General features: G+C 39.0%; 1 protein-coding gene across 9 annotated transcripts in view; it reads left to right on the forward strand.

Moving 5' to 3' along the window:
* The first annotated feature begins 1,611 nt into the window (after positions 1-1,611).
* ptprt (protein tyrosine phosphatase receptor type T) overlaps positions 1,612-17,105 on the forward strand; it is a 555,785-nt gene continuing 540,291 nt past the window's right edge. For all 9 annotated transcript variants that reach the window (XM_061932272.1, XM_061932263.1, XM_061932264.1 and 6 more), the window contains exon 1: positions 1,612-1,953. In XM_061932272.1, coding sequence (XP_061788256.1) covers positions 1,866-1,953 — 88 coding nt within the window. In that variant the 5' untranslated portion in view covers positions 1,612-1,865. The remainder of the gene's footprint in view (positions 1,954-17,105) is intronic.

Consider the following 17,105-nt stretch of genomic DNA (forward strand, 5'->3'; position numbering starts at 1 on the left):
ATTTTGAGTGATGTGGGCATTTTCTGTATGAACAAGTGGAATGGATTGGATACCGACGCGGTAAAGTGGCTCTCTACCTTACGCTATGAAGTGAGGGGAAACTGAGTGAATAATGACAGGTTATATGATTATTTATTTAAACTCACACTCGGGCCACTTTATAATGAATATGTCTGCATGTATTTGTAAAAAAAAAAGAAAAGAAAACAAAAAAAAGATATATATATATATATATATATATATATAAAACATCAAATTATTTAGGGGAGCTTAAGAATATTTTAGGGGGGCTAGAACCCCCCTAAAATAGGCCTAACAACGCCAATGCTGTAGATACTATGCAAACATAAAAAAGGTAAGCTTTTAGTTAATTATTTTTATTTAGTATTTTTTGTTTGTAATTGTTTTTTTAACTTCATTATTTACTTCAAGTTATTAGTATGTCTCTATATACATATTTTAAAAAACATTTTTTTAATCCATTTTGGCCAAAGGGGGCGCATTTCAATTTCTTACACACACTTGTTATTACATATGTTGACCAGAGGGGGAGCACTTTTAAAACCGACACACAGTCAATTTGAAAATTCCCTCCTTTTTGGGACAACCCTAATTTTGATAGATTTCACCACCAGGTGTTCAAATGAGATCTAAATGTTTTTGTAATGTGCTTAAGGCCGATGACAAACGAGTCACGTACCACAGATGGCCCCTGTGCCGCACTCTGGGCAACCCAGCTGTAGAAGCTAACTGTTAATGGCCCCTATAGTCTTATTACCGTAGTGTATTTGTTTATCCTATGGTCACATATGGGACGTGGGTTGTCTTACGTCAGCACCGGAAGTCGTAAAATCAGCGGATTTTTTGGGGGGGATGAATAGGGAAGTCTTTCTTTAGATGCCGTCTTGTTTTATCATACATTGCTGCCTTTGCACCTGTCAATTTTTATTTTTGTGTGCACATTAAATCAACAACAAAAAACCCCGACTTTGGAGCAATGTATTTGGCTTCCTATTAGATGCAATGGTTTTCCGTATTGGGACCATGATTTATGTCCTAACTTGTTCACCGGTCCTCATATGGAAGGTACTTTTCCTTGTTGATGTCTCAAGAAGGGCAGAAACACACACACACACACACACACACACACGCACACACACGCACACACACCATAGCGCTGTGATCAGGCACTAGGACCTGGGGGGAGCACAGTAAGCCGTCATCAGCTTACTGTATTGACGGAATAAAGAGCTCTGTCTTTACAAAATAAAATACTTCACGTGTCATGTGGCAATAAGGAGTGCAATGTAAACTTTGTCTTGGTTTTGTTACGTTATGGTTTTAATAGCACGACTTATAGCTGTCATACTTTATGACTGGTGAATGTATGTGCGTGCGTGTGTGTGTGTGTGTGCGTGTGTGTGTGTGTGTGTGTGCGCGTCTCTGTGTGTGTGCGCGCGCGCGTGTTACTACAAGCAACGAGTGTCCGCTGCTGCCTCTTGTTTTGAAAGCCCTCACCGGAAGCTGCGCTCGCGTCCACGCGCGCGGGGCGGTGTGACACCGGGTGAGGTGCGCGCTGCCACACGAGTCTCCCTCAATCTGACAACGAGCCACCGAGCGCGCGCACACACACGCACGATCCCCACCCCTTGACTCACACCTTCCCCCCCACTCGCCAAGTTGAACGATGTGCGCACGTTAGCAGCCTGTTTGGCGCCAATGTGAGGTCTTTTTTTATTTTTTAAATATTCCGCACGTTTGGCCACTCTTTGATTGAGCACCGCGGGGCACACGCAGAACGTAGCGGGTGCGAGCATGTGAAAGAAGTTTCGCGAAAGAAGAAGACCAGAGAAGACGAAGAAGAAATGGATGCGAGGACGCGCGTGCTGCTTTTGCGCGCACTTTTCTTCCACTTGGCGCGTTTGGGATTTACCGGCGCTCAATTCTTCCCAGGTGAACTCTTATTTCATTCTCTTTTACTTTATTCTTCTTTGTTGTCTTGAAGCTGCGGGATGTTCTCCGCGCCCGCACTTAATTGGTGCGTGTCCTGAACACACTCTGGTGTGGAATGTTTATGTTTATCTTGGCAAAACAATACGTATAATAAACATAATAATAATATTAATTATTCTTATTAGTATTATTGGTATATTTATTTCCTGAGTCACTTTGCTGGACTTTTTTTTGTTGTTGCTCCACATAGGTCAGAACGATCATGTCCACTTAAAAAAACACTCGTTTATTTATTTTGTCAAATGTTATATTTTCGTGCATACATTCTGTTTAATTTTCAGAACGTGCACGCGCTTGTTAAGCAGGCACATAGCCCCCCCACAGACCTCTAAAAAAACCCACTAACTTGACTTTAGGATGATCACAATGAGAATAATAATGTTGTAATAATAGTATTACAAGCACATTGGAGTTGTTATGAATAGAGTGAAAGTAGTTTACTTTATCCATCCGTCCATTTTTTCCTACCGCTTGTCCCTCTCGGGGGGCGCGGGGGGTTCCGGAGCCTATAAATGACAGGCACACCTCATCGCAGTAGTTTACTTTAATATTTTCAAAATATGTTAACTGTGTTAAGATGCTCCTTTTTAATGTAATTCATTCTGTCCTAATGTGTCCAGCGTGCATGTGTGTGTATTTGTGTGTGTGTTTTGGGAGAATTTAGAGTAATTGTTTCACATGTCATTTGCCTGTGTGTCGTTAGGGGGCGGTAGTGGCCCATCAGATCTCTCTCATAGGCACACACTCACACACGCTCACGCACACTCACGCACACGCTGGCCTCTCAGATGAGATCCTGTTGCTCTCATTTTGTTTTAATTGTTTCATATTTGAAATGCTGAATGCAGAATTGGTTCAGTCTGTTTTTGTAAACTACAAAGTTTGTGTATAGTATTCTGACGTATTGGTAACACTTTAGTATGGGGAACATTTTCACCATTAATTAGTTGCTTATTAATGTAACAAATACTTAATTTAGAGTTATTTGGACACTAGGGGAATATATAAGGGTTAGGGTTAAAGGTTAGGGTTACTAATAAGCAATAATTCTGAGGTTATTACTGATTGTATAATAAGACCATGCAGAATAAGGCATTAATAAGTACTTAATAATGACTAATTAAGAGCCAATATGTTACTAATTTGCATGTTGATAAGCAACCAATTAATGGTGAATATGTGTTCCCCATACTAAAGTGTTACCAAAATATTTTGTAAAAAGTTGTTTACAACAGGAAACAGTTCATTCGAAATGGAACAATGTATGTATGAATAATCCAACACACACATGTTCAACTTTTTAAATCCATTCCGTAAGAGTTCAGTTTGGAAATTTTGCCACACAAAAGCATCGTCGCTTATTTCTAAGTGTGTTTGTGTGTGCGTCTGTGCGTGTATAATCCATGTAATACTCTTAAAAAATAAATATATAAATACATAAATCGGGCAGGGGTTTCCAAAGTGCAGCCAGGGGCCATTTTCGGCCCACATTTTTTTTTATTGGCCCTCAGCATATAGTAAAAATGGGTAACACTTTAGTATGGGGAACATATTCTAAGTAACAAAGACTTAATTTAGAGTTATTTGGACACTAGGGGAACATATTCTAAGTAACAAAGACTTAATTTAGAGTTATTTGGACACTAGAGGAACATATTCTAAGTAACAAAGACTTAAGGGTTAGGGTTAGGGTTAAGGTTATTGTAGTTTTGTGTTTTGTTATGTAAGAACAGACCATATTCATTAAGTGGTATTAAAGGGAGAATCATATACAACAACTTCCTTACTTAGTACTAATAAGCAATACTTCTGAGGTTATTAAGGTAAGACTCTTAGTTAATGGCTTACTGGTTGTATGATAAGGCCATGCAGAATAAGGCATTAATAAGTACTTAATAATGACTAATTAAGAGCCAATATGTGACTAATTTGCATGTTAATAAGCAACTATTTAATGGTGAATATGTTCCCCATACTAAAGTGTTACCTAAAAATTAACTTATTATTAATGACATATTTTATTTTAAGCCTGCTCAATGGCCTTGTGGTTAGAGTGTCCGCCCTGAGATCGGTAGGTCGTGAGTTCAAAACCCGGCCGAGTCATACCAAAGACTATACAAATGGGATCCATTACCTCCCTGCTTGGCATTCAGCATCAAGGGTTGGAATTGGGTTAAATCACCAAAATGATTCCCGAGCGCGGCCACCGCTGCTCACTGCTCCCCTCACCTCCCAGGGGGTGGAACAAGGATATGGGTCAAATGCAGAGGGTAATGTGTGTGACTAGCAGTGGTACTTTAACTTTAACTTTATTGTATATTAATCAAGCCCCCCTGCAGAGTTGAACAATGCTGGTAATGAAAAAAAAAAACAACAACAACATTGTATTGTCGTGTTTAAAAAAAAAAGGGTTTGTTTCTGTCTGAGTGGTTAACAGATTTCAGATCAAAAGACTGATTGATTTAATGGGAGGACTTGCAGCGTCATGATGGGTGCAGTGCATGTGAGTGTGTGGTCCTGAATCATATTGCTGTTCCTCGTAACCGCCCGAGTGTAAAGATCTGTGAGAGAGGTTTGGGGGGATCTGATTATTTTCCTGACATGTTTTACAAACAGAAAGTTTAGTTTTATGTTGGATGGTAAGTGAGTTGTTCAAAATAAGTATGGGTTTTAAAAATTCTATTGAGTGCTGTGTGTTAAAAGTCTAGTTCTTTAAACACAGATCAGGCGCTGTGAGCAAGGCTCGGCAATCCATGAAAAAGCTCATGCAAAATGTCATTTAATGAACGACAAGGCGCTTTATGTACAATTTTACTGCAAGTGTTTTCTTCGCCTCTTCCTGCTCAGTCACTGACAATAATATATTGGAAAGTTTGCCTCAATATTCTCACCGCTCCATGTGGCGCGCGCCGTTTGTGCTGGTCTTGTAAGTCGTCACAAGTTTGATCACGCCAGGAAGGCATGCAAATTTATTTTCAAATTATATTAAAGTTTGCACTAAAACATTATTTCCCATGAATTTGTGTTAGTACAAAGAAGTACATTCAAGTTTATTTAAAAACAAGTATACCAATCACTTCACATAAACAAAAGTGTGAAACAATGCGAGATTGTTGATGTGTATATATTTTATATATATATAGTTTGGATACACCTTCTCCTCATTCAATGCGTTTTCTTTATTTCCATGACTATTTACATTGTAGATTGTCACTGAAGGCATCAAAACTATGAATGAACACATGTGGAGTTATGTACTTAACAAAAAAAGGTGAACTAACTGAAAACATGTTTTATATTGTAGTTTCTTCAAAATAGCCACCCTTTGCTCTGATTACTGCTTTGCACACTCTTGGCATTCTCTCAATGAGCTTCAAGCACACCTGTGAAGTGAAAACTATTTCAGGTGACTACCTCTTGAAGCTCATCGAGAGAATGCCAAGAGTGTGCAAAGCAGTAATCAGAGCAAAGGGTGGCTATTTTGAAGAAACGAGAATATAAAACATGTTTTCAGTTATTTCACCTTTTTTTGTTGAGTACATAACTCCACATGTGTTCATTCATAGTTTTGATGGCTTCAGTGACAATCTACAATGTAAATAGTCATGAAAATAAAGAAAAAGCATTGAATGAGAAGGCGTTTTTTTATTACTCTTTTTACTATCATTATTCTTGAAATTATATTATTGTATTATATTTTTATATATTTATTTAAAAATATTTGTATACATTTTTTTGGATTTAAGGCAGTGTGGACACCACCATATGGTATTATTGTCAATGGCACTGAGTGTGTGTGTGTGTGTGTGTGTGTGTGTGTTTTCGTGTGTGTTTTTTTTCTTTCCTTTTAAACCGGTCGAAGGCACTTTGTGTTGCCCCTGTATGAAAACTGCCATAAACAATGTTTTGATTCGATTGGTGGTGGCGGTGGGTTCCAAAAAAAATTCTGCTTAGGGCCCCAATTTTGCCAGGGGCGGCCCCATATAAAGTACGTGCAGACAAAACGTTGACCTTGAGAAGTCCTCAGCTGTGATCTTGGAGGAGGCGTCTGGTCTTTAGTCGACACTTAACGAGATTTGTTTGGACGCAGGAGGACTCTTTGATTCGTGCACGGACTCCATTAGGGAGCCCTTGATGGGACGCACGTGCGCACTCGTCCCTGGATGTATACGTGCGGTGGAGGAGAGTGAAGGGTTAATAGGCGAGGGGAAAGAGGATGTGTGTGTGTGTGACCTGGCTCTTTAGCTCCGCCTCCTGGTGATGCGGACGCTAAAGGAGTGGTGACTAATTAGAGGAGCACTTAAAGCTCTCTGCTGTGGGAATGGGTGAGGTAATGGTGCACTAAAACACTCCCAACATGTGAGGGCCCGCATTGAACAGGTGCGCGACCCATTTCACTTCCAAAAGTGTGCGTTGAAGCCGCGAGTCAAGTCGCAATTTTTCACCGAGCGCCATTATGGCGGCGGGGGGGGGGGTGCGGTGCATTTTAAAACACATACTTTCTGTGTGCCAACTTTCATGAACACAACGCAAAGGTTTAATCAGTGGCGGGCTGTGCGTTTCCCACCTAGGCCTTCAGTGATGTCCTACTTAGTCCGACTTTAATAAATACCCCTCAAAATACCATCATTTATGTCACCACATGGACACGGCTGGTGAAATGCTATACAGAAACACACTCGTGCACTACTGGGCACTGAATCACCTTAACAGTGTACAAAAAAGGTTATATTTCGGCACATTTAAAAATCAATTAACCCCATACTTGCCAACCTTGAGACCTCCGATTTCAGGAGGTGGGGGGGTGTGGTCGGGGGTGGGGCGGGGGCGTGGTTGGGGGCGTAGTTAAGAGGGGAGGAGTATATTTACAGCTAGAATTCACCAAGTCAAGTATTTCATATATATATATATAAGAAATACTTGACTTTCAGTGAATTATATATATATATATATATATATATAAATAAGTGAAATACTTGAATTTCAGTGTTCATTTATTTACACATATACACAGACATAACACTCATCTACTCATTGTTGAGTTAAGGGTTGAATTGTCCATCCTTGTTCTATTCTCTGTCACTATTTTTCTAACCATGCTGAACACCCTCTCTGATGATGCATTGCTGTGTGGCACGCACAAAAGTGCTTTCATCAAATGCACTAGAGTCTGGAATCTTCCATCTCTCCCTAGCATGGCCCAAAACCGGTCAATCTTTGCTTCCTAAGGAAGCTCTTCACTGCCAAGCACTTGGTACTCCACTACTTCTTTCCGGAGGCTATCCAGCTCCAATCGCAGCTGCGGCTTGGAACTTACAAGCGTATTTCTTCATCTTACTCGTCGTCGGCGTCGCCATGGCTGTATCTTCCTCGTTCTTCTGCTTCGTCTCCTTGTTGTGTGCGCAGTTGTGCACTGCACTCTCTAAAAGCCCTAGATGTTATTGTCACATATGCATGTAAAGTAGATGGCAGTATGTCCTGTTTAAGAGTGTCACAATATTGCTGTTTACGGCAGACGAACTGCTTTACGGTAGACGAAAACGTGACTGCTGTTGTGTGTTGTTACCGCTTTGTAGGACGTTAATGAAACTGCCTAACAATAAACCCACATAAGAAACCAAGAACTCGCCCTCGATCATTCTACAGTTATAACGTGATTGGGCAGGCACGCTCTTTATATTGTGGGAAAGCGGACGTGAAAACAGCCTGTCGACACGTCACTCAGGTCCGCGTGGAGCTGGAGGAGGCGTAGCCTCCAGCTCCGGCTGAATTTCGGGAGATTTTCGGGAGAAAATTTGTCCCGGGAGGTTTTCGGGAGAGGCGCTGAATTTGTAAAGAACATATTAAATGTGGAAAAATAAATAAATAAAATATTTGAACGTTTTCTTTGTGAGTTAAAAAAGAAAGAACCGATGATTTCTCTGTTGGCCGGGTATGGCTCCGGTGCCCCTTCCTACTTTTCGCAAATTACAACTTGTGATTGGATTCTCACTTGGGAGTGACAAGTGAAAATACATTCACAGTCCCGTTTAGCGTAAGGCTACTTAGATAGGCTACTGTCAACAACTCGTGATCTGATTGGCTATCGCAACTGTCTATCGACTGTCTATCCGGCAGAATTCACACAGCGCTGGCAACAAGCTAGCTGAATTCTGATTGGATAAAAGATCTAACTTAAACAAGCAAGCCTAATAAGACATGAAGAGTATATGATGAATACTTTATGGAAAGTAGATTAAAATGTACTTTTATTAATCTATGATCATGATTTATGTTAGGCCAGCAGAGAACGGCGCACCACTGGGTTTAATGTTTCCTCATCTTGGCACACACTGCTCACGAGCATTAGCGTTAGCATTAGCACGGACCAAACTATGGACCCGTTTACACCGCACAACAAATCAGATTTTTTCCCCCTCAAGTACACTGATCTGATTTTTACAGCCAGTCTAAACATTCCAAAGTGCTTCAAATGTGATCTTTTCGCATCAGAGTCAGGTCACATCAAGAGGTAGTCCAAATCTGATTGGAATCTGATCATTTCCAATGTGACTCCAGTCTAAACGCAATGTGACCCGAATGTGACTTTTTAAGCTTTGGGCGAGCTACGTCACTAGTGTGCGCTGGGAAAGACGCAGTCACCAGCGTAAGTGGATATTTCATCACAACATCCGGTTTCGGTGAGAAAAGTCTATTTAAGACGACCAAATTTTCGGTGCATCACTTGTCGATAGTGCGCAATAATAGGCTATATGTAAAACATGAATATATAATTTGATTCCGAAGAAATAGCGATTGTTGAAGGACCAGAATTGATGCTTTGGCACATTTTCTTACATGTGAGTTGAAAAATAAAGCTCCCGTAGATCCACGCTGATGTTCGTGTCTCCTCTACTTAACAGCTGTTAAAAGATTAGGACCCTCCCAAATATATTCGACTATATACATCCATTCATACATTATTTTACTTTCATTTACTTTCACGTGAAAAAAACACAAATATTTAAGGCGTGACGACTTACAGTATAGGCCAAAAGTGTGGACACAACTTCTCATCATACTTGCCAACCCTCCCGGATTTTCCGGGAGACTCCCGAAATTCAGCGCCTCTCCCGAAAACCTCCTTGGATAAAATTTTCTCCCGAAAATCTCCCGAAATTCAGGCGGAGCTGGACCCCTCAGCCCCTCCAGCTCCATGCAGACCTGAGTGACATGTCGATAGCCTGTTTTCACGTCCGCTTTCCCACAATATAAACAGCGTGCCTGCCCAATCACGTTATAACTGCAGAATGATCGAGGGCGAGTTCTTGGTTTCTTATGTGGGTTTATTGTTAGGCAGTTTCATTAACGTCCTCCCAGCGCGGTAACAACACACAACAGCAGTCACATTTTCGTCTACCGTAAAGCAGTTTGTCTGCCGTAAACAGCAATGTTGTGACACTCCTAAACAGGACAATACTGCCATCTACTGTACATGCATATGTGACAATAACATATACGGCTTTTAGAGAGTGCAGTGCACAACTGCGCACACAACAAGGAGATGAAGCAGAATGCATCATCAGAGAGGGTGTTCAGCATGGTTAGAAAAGTAGTGACAGAGAATAGAACAAGGATGGACAATTCAACCCTTAACTCAACAATGAGTAGATGAGTGTTATGTGTGTGTATATGTGTAATTAAATGAACACTGAAATTGAAGTATTTCTCTTATTTATATATATATATATATATATATATATATATATATATATATATATATATATATATATATATATATATATATATAGCTAGAATTCACTGAAAGTCAAGTTTTTCTTATATATATATATATGTATATATATATATATATATATATATATATATATATATATATATATATGAAATACTTGACTTGGTGAATTCTAGCTGTAAATATACTCCTCCCCTCTTAACCACGATGCCAACCACGCCCCCCCCCCCCCCCCCCCCCATCCCCCAAAATCGGAGGTCTCAAGGTTGGCAAGTATGCTTCTCATTCAATGGGTTTTCTTTATTTTCATGACTATTTACATTGTAGATTGTCACTGAAGGCATCACAACTATGAATGAACACGTGGAGTTATGTACTTAACAAAAAAAGGTGAGATAACTGAAAACATGTTTTGTATTCTACTTTCTTCAAAATAGCCACTCTTTTCTCTGATTACTGCTTTGCACACTCTTGGCATTCTCTTGCTGAGCTTCAAGAGGTAGTCACCTGAAATAGTTTTCACTTCACAGGTGTCATAGTTTTGTAAACAATGTAAATAGTCATTAAAATAAAGAAAACACATTGAAATGAGAAGGTGTGTCCAAACCTTTGGCCTGTACTGTATATTTAATTTTGTAGTAGTAGCGACTTCCTGCCAGTCAACTTCCTTTGTTTTCACTTCATCGAACTGCGCATGCAAGTGACGTCGAGGCCCCATTGGGGCCACATGCGCATTTACACTGGAGTCTGAAAAAAATCACATTTGGGCCACTTTGGCCTGCAGTGTAAACCTGATTTTCGACATGAGATTTTTTCCAGCTGATTGACACTGAAAGTAAAATGTGATCTTCACCAGACTCCAGTGTAAATGTGCACAGGCCCCAATGTGGCTTCGACGTCACTTGTATGCACAGTTCAATAAAGTGAAAACAAAGGAATTTGACCGGATTCCGTAAATGAACAAGTAAGTTGCTACTACTACTACAAAATAAAATAAAAGTTGCCACACCTTAAAACTGAGTGTTTTTTACATTAAAATAAATGACAGTAATATAATGTATGAATGGATATATATTGTGTAATATATTTGGAAGGGTTCTAATTAGAGATGTCCTATAATATCGGACTGCCGATATTATCGGCCGATAAATGCTTTAAAATGTAATATTGGAAATTATCGGTATCGGTTTCAAAATTATCGGTATCAGTTTCAAAAAGTAAAATGCATGACTTTCTAAAACGCCGCTGTGTACACGGACGTAGGGAGAAGTACAGCGCGCCAATAAACCTTAAAGGCACTGCCTTCGCGTGCCGGCCCACTCACATAATATCTACGGCTTTTCACACACAGAAGGGAATGCAATGCATACTTGTTCAATAGCTATACAGGTCACACTGAGGGTGGCCGTATAAACAACTTTAACACTGGTACAAATATGCACCACACTGTGAACCCACACCAAACAAGAATGACAAACACATTTTGGGAGAACATCCGCACCGTAACACAACATAAACACAACAGAACAAATACCCAGAACCCCTTGCAGCACTAACTCTTCCGGGACGCTACAATATATATTTATAATAAATAAATAGAGGCAACACGGACATCAGCTTGGATTTACAGTACCTTTATTTTTCAACTCACTTACGTAAACAACTTACACAATGTACGTAACATGTAAGCAAATTCGCCAGAGCGTCAATTCCAGTACGTCAAAAATCGTTATTTCTTCGGAATCAAGACATATTAAAATATTAAATATAGCCTATTATTTGCGCACTATTGATTGGTGATGCACCAAAAATTCGATCGTCGAAAAAAACCTGCTCACCGAAACCGGATGTTGTGGTGAAGCATTCCAATTCCGCTGGTGGACTGCATCTTTCCAAGTGCACAGGAATGACGTAGCTTGTCCAAAGATGACAAAAAAAATAACATACGGGTCACATTCAGGTCGCATTGCCGTTTAGACTGAAGTCACATTTGAAAAGATCAGATTCCAATCAGATGTGGACTACCTCCTGATGTGGCCTGAATCTGGTGCGAAAATATCAGATTTAAAGCAATTTGAAGCGTTTAGATTAGCAAAAAAAATCAGATCTGTGTCACTTGAGGGCCAAAAAATCAGATTTGGTGTGCAGTGCAAAAAAGGCTTCTGGAGATACAGTACATACGTACAGGGCAACTGCTCATAGGAATGAACTTGAATTAGTCACAACATATAAGTACTTGGGCATTGTTATTGTTGAGAACTTGTTCCTTAAATCAACATAGAAAATTTGAGTCTAAACTTAAAATTAAATTGGGATTTCTCTCCAGCAACAAGTCCGTTTTTTCCGAACAAGTTAGGTAACGCTTAATCCTTACCATACCACTTTCATGCTTTTGCTAAATCATGGAGAATTGCGGTTTATTAACACTTATCTGAAAAAAATGGATATATAATCTAGGGCTGCAACAACTAATCGATTAAATCGATTAAAATCGATTATAAAAACAGTTGGCGATTAATTTAGTCATCGATTCTTTGGATCTATGCTATACGCATGCACAGAGGCTCCTTTTTATTTTACTTTTTTTTTTAAATTTTTTTATAAACCTTTAGTTATGAACTGCAACATTTACAAACAGCTGAGAAACAATAATCAAATAAGTATGGTGCCAGTATGCTGTTTTTCCCCCAATAAAATACTGGAAAGGATAGAAATGTAGTTTGTCTCTTTTATCCGATTATTAATCGATTAATCTAAGTAATAATCGACAGATTAATCGATTACCAAATTAGTTGTTAGTTGCAGCCCTAATATAATCACTGTGCCTTACGTTTTATTACTGGTTGTGGCATCCTTTTCCATCATTGCACTTTGTATGCAACAGCAAACTCTCCATCCTTGTCCGTCCGCAGATTTTCTCGATGGATGTTTTTTCTTAATATGAATCACGTCTTGGTCACTTGTTTATGTTCTAATATGTGTAGAGACTCCAGTCGCTACAATTAAGGGTCACATGACTTTCTTGCCGTGTTGATTCAAAAAAAAAAAAAAAAAAAAAAAAGATGCCAGATTTGCTGGTCCCTGGTCATGGAATGAACTTCAAAAGGATCTGAGGCTCCCTGAACTCATCCCTTTGGGGGAATTTCAGGCCATTTTAAAGGATCGAAAAAACTGGTTTTTAATTTGTGTTTAAATTGTTTTTACGGAAACATTACATTTTTTACCTATTGTGTGTTTCTTTTATGTTAATGCTACAACAGTAAGAAATGTGTATATATATTTTTAATTATAGTGTGCAACTGCTGTTGTTTTTGTTGTTGTTATATGAATTGCAGAACCTGTTTTGCCACCCTTTTGACCAGGTCACTCTTGAAAAATAGATTTGAATCTCAATGAGTTTTTACCTGGTTAAATAAAGGAAAATGAATGAATGAGGGCAGTTTATGCTGTTGTTTAGGGCCACAACTACTGGGGGGGCCACATGGTCATGACCTGGGCTTTTTTTAGACTTTTGAAGATTTTTTTTCTTTTGTATACATTGGTCAGTTATAAAAGACAATGCCATAAAAGTTAAGATAAACACAATTTTGCTGGTAAAGTTCAATAATAAGGTTGTTTGAGTCAAATTAGGAATGTGTAACATCACCTACACTCTTGAGCCACATGCGGCTCTTTAGCGGGGCCCTGATGGCTCCATGGAGCTTTTTCAAAAATGTATGGACATTTTTGTTTTTTGTTGTAATATGGTTCCTGTAGGAGGACAAAGACGACACAAACCTTCCTAATTGTTAGAAAGCCCACTGTTTAATATGTTTGTGTTTAGGCTTCACTGATGAGAGTATTTGGCGAGCGCCGTTATGTCCTATTAATTTTAGCGGCCCTTGAACTCACCGTTGTGTGGACTGTGATTCAACAATTTGTTTACATGTACAACTTTCTTCGACGCTGCCACAGAAAGATGTGTTTTATGCCACTCCTTTTGTGTCTCATTTTGTCCACCAAACGTTTTATACTGTACGTGAATGCACAAAGGTGAGATTTGTTGGAGTGTTAATCAGGCATATTTGGTCACTGCATGACTGCAAGCTAATCAATGCTAACATGCTATTTAAGCTAGCTGTATGTACATATTGCAGCATTATGCCTCGTTTGTAGGTATATTTGATCTCATTTAATTTCCTTTACTTACGTCCTCTGTGTATTTAGTTTATTTTTCCATGTCTCATGACACATTATCTGTATGTAATATTGGCTGCATTTCTGGTGTGCCATGTTGTTCCAGACCACAGCAAATGTTACCCAGTTGGCAAAGATTGTAATAAATCCATTAGAAGAAGACAGCCCGCAGTTTACTTTAACTTGGGACACACACATCTATACCTTTGGCCATTCTAACCAGTAATTTCCAGGAGTTATCTCACCCTCTGAGAAGTTTTCCAATGTTGTAAAAATGTGTAGAATAAATATTACATTTCAACATTTTTGTCAACAAAGATTTGCGTCAGCCTGCAACACATAGTCATTTTGATAGTAGGCTAATATAGCCACTTACATCATGCGTTGCCATCATTCATCCATCCATCCATCCATCCATCCATGGATGGATGGATGGCGTTGCCATCATTATAACACTTAAATAAGTCTTTACATTTTTTGCGGCTCCAGACCGATTACTTTTTTGTTTTTGTGGTCCAATGTGACTCTTTCAACATTTTGGGTTGCCGACCCCTGACCTACACCCACCCACAAATGCAAAATGGTTAATTCCTCCTGGTACAGTAGTAAACCTAGCATGGAACGTTTCTCTTTTATAACGTCATAACGTCATCAAAGCTCACATTTATGCCAACATTCGGGAACCAGGCTGGCATGTTGTTGGTAGTGGACTGTAATAGGAAACATTTGCAGACTGTTGGCTTGAGTTTTGCGTCTTGACAGCATTAGTGCGAGTGTTAGCCTGGATGCTAATCAAGTAGCCGTGTGTGTGTGTGTGTGCGTGTGTGTGTGTGTGCAAAGGTTAATAGGACCTCAAGAGGGTAAGACAATAAGGCAGGCCTTGTTACCTTCTCTTTTTTGCATGCACACACTGAGGAGCGAGTTAATTAGTTGTCTGAGGTAAATGTTGTGCAGTGACTTAATGTCACTGTCACACATCCATGGACCCCTGTGGACTCACTCTGTGTGTGTGTGTGTGTCTTTGTGTGTGTTTTCCTAATGAGCGCCTAAATGTGTTTGTTTTAAATCAACACCGAGTCGAACAGGGAGCTGAGCTCAAAGGTCAGAGTTCTGCGGTTGTCCTCGTTCTTGTTTGGCACAGTCAATCCTAACACCTGACCCCCGGGTGGCTTTGGCAGGGAGCTGCAGGTCAAAGGTCACACACCATCACCAGATTGTTGCTCAAAATGCATCAGTCGGGATGAGCGTGAATCCGGAGGATTTTGACACGTTGCCTTTCAGCTACGCTGTGTCCTGTTTGAGCCGGCCTCATATGCTAATGACATGCAAATGAGGCCAACATGCCTTATTGCACTCATTGTTCTTACGAACCAACTGACAACTTTATTGAATTTGTGTTTATCTCGATATCTCTATTGTTACATCTGTCTACCTGTGTGTGTGTGTGTGTGTGTGTGTGTGTGCGTGCACGTGCGCGCGTGTGTGTGTGTGTGTGAGAGAGAGAGGAGAAAGATTGGCAGAACTAATTGGTGTCCTTTGTGCCGAAAACCAATGTAGAACGCTGTCATGGAATGCTGATGTCATGTGTTCATGCTGTGAATGTCCAAATAAATCCTGCCTGGGGTGTGCACATCACACACAGACACCCACACACCCACACACCCACACCCACACACACACACACTCTTGTATTTTTTACCTTCTTGAGACCTACGAATAATGCCTCCATCTTTAGGACCACCCTTTCGAGATATATAAAGATTTGTATTTTCAACATTAATAATATATACATACTATGCCAATATAAAAAAGCTTGTTGTGAAAAATAAGTTGGAATTTCACAAGAAAAAGGTCACAATTTCACAAGAAAAATTTAGACTTTTGGCAGTATTGTAATAAAAGTCGTCATTTTACGCAACGCAAGTCAAAATTTTACAAGAAAAACGGAACATTTGTGCAATATTATAATAAAAGTTGGTATTTTACTCAATAACAGTCGCAATTTTACAAGAAACGCTTTACATTTTGGCAATTTTATGAAAAGAGTCGTAATTTTACTCGACAAAAGTCACAATTTTATAAGACAGCTTTAACATTTTGGCAATATTATAATAATAATCTTAATTTTACCTGGCAAAAATATGACAAAAGTCATAATTTTACTCCAAAAATGTCACTCTTTTACAAGAACAACAAAAAAATTGGCAATATTGTGATGAAAGTCAGAATTTATATGACAAATGATGCCATTTTACATAAAAAAGTAATACTTTTACGAGAAAATATTGCAATATTACAGAAACAGAAAGAAAATGTATATATATATGTAATGTAAATATAAGAAAAAATTCGACACATTGTAAGAAAAAGAGTGCGTTTAGTAAAAAAACAATTATTTTTTATTTTTTTGTTTGTAATTGGTTTTTAATCTTCATTATTTACCTCAAGTTATCACAGTATGTCTCTATATACATATTTATTTACATTTTTTAATCAATTTTGGCCAAAGGGAGTGCATTTCAATTTTTTTACACACACTTGTTATTACATATGTTGGCCAGAGGGGGAGCACTTCAACTTTTTACACACACTTGTTATTTCATATGTTGACCAGAGAGGGAGCACTTTTAAAACCGTCACACAGTCAATTTGAAAACCCCCTCCTTTTTGGGACCACCCTCATTTTGATAAATTTCACCACCAGGGGTGCAAATGAGGCATTCTCTATTAGATGCAATGGTTTTCCGTATTGGGCCCATGATTTATGTCCTAACTTGTTCACCGGTCCTCATATGGAAGGTACTTTACCTTGTTGATGTTTTAAGAAGGGTAGAAATACAAGCACACACACACACACACACACACACACACACACACACACACACACACACACACACACACACACACGCACACAAACACACTCACACAAACACAAACACACACACATTCTTGTATTTGTTACCTTCTTGAGACCTCTGAAAAATGCCTACCTCTTTCTAGATATATAAAGATTTGTATTTACAACATTAATAATATATATAAAAAAACTATGTAAATATAAAAAAGCTTGTTGTGAAAAATGAGTTGGAATTTCACAAGAAAAATGTCACAATTTCACAAGAAACATTTTGAATTTTGGCAGTATTATAAAAAAAGCCATAAAAAAACGTAACTTTTGTGCAAT

The sequence above is a fragment of the Nerophis lumbriciformis genome, linkage group LG38, assembly GCF_033978685.3.
Source record: "Nerophis lumbriciformis linkage group LG38, RoL_Nlum_v2.1, whole genome shotgun sequence".
NCBI classification, from domain to species: domain Eukaryota; kingdom Metazoa; phylum Chordata; class Actinopteri; order Syngnathiformes; family Syngnathidae; genus Nerophis; species Nerophis lumbriciformis.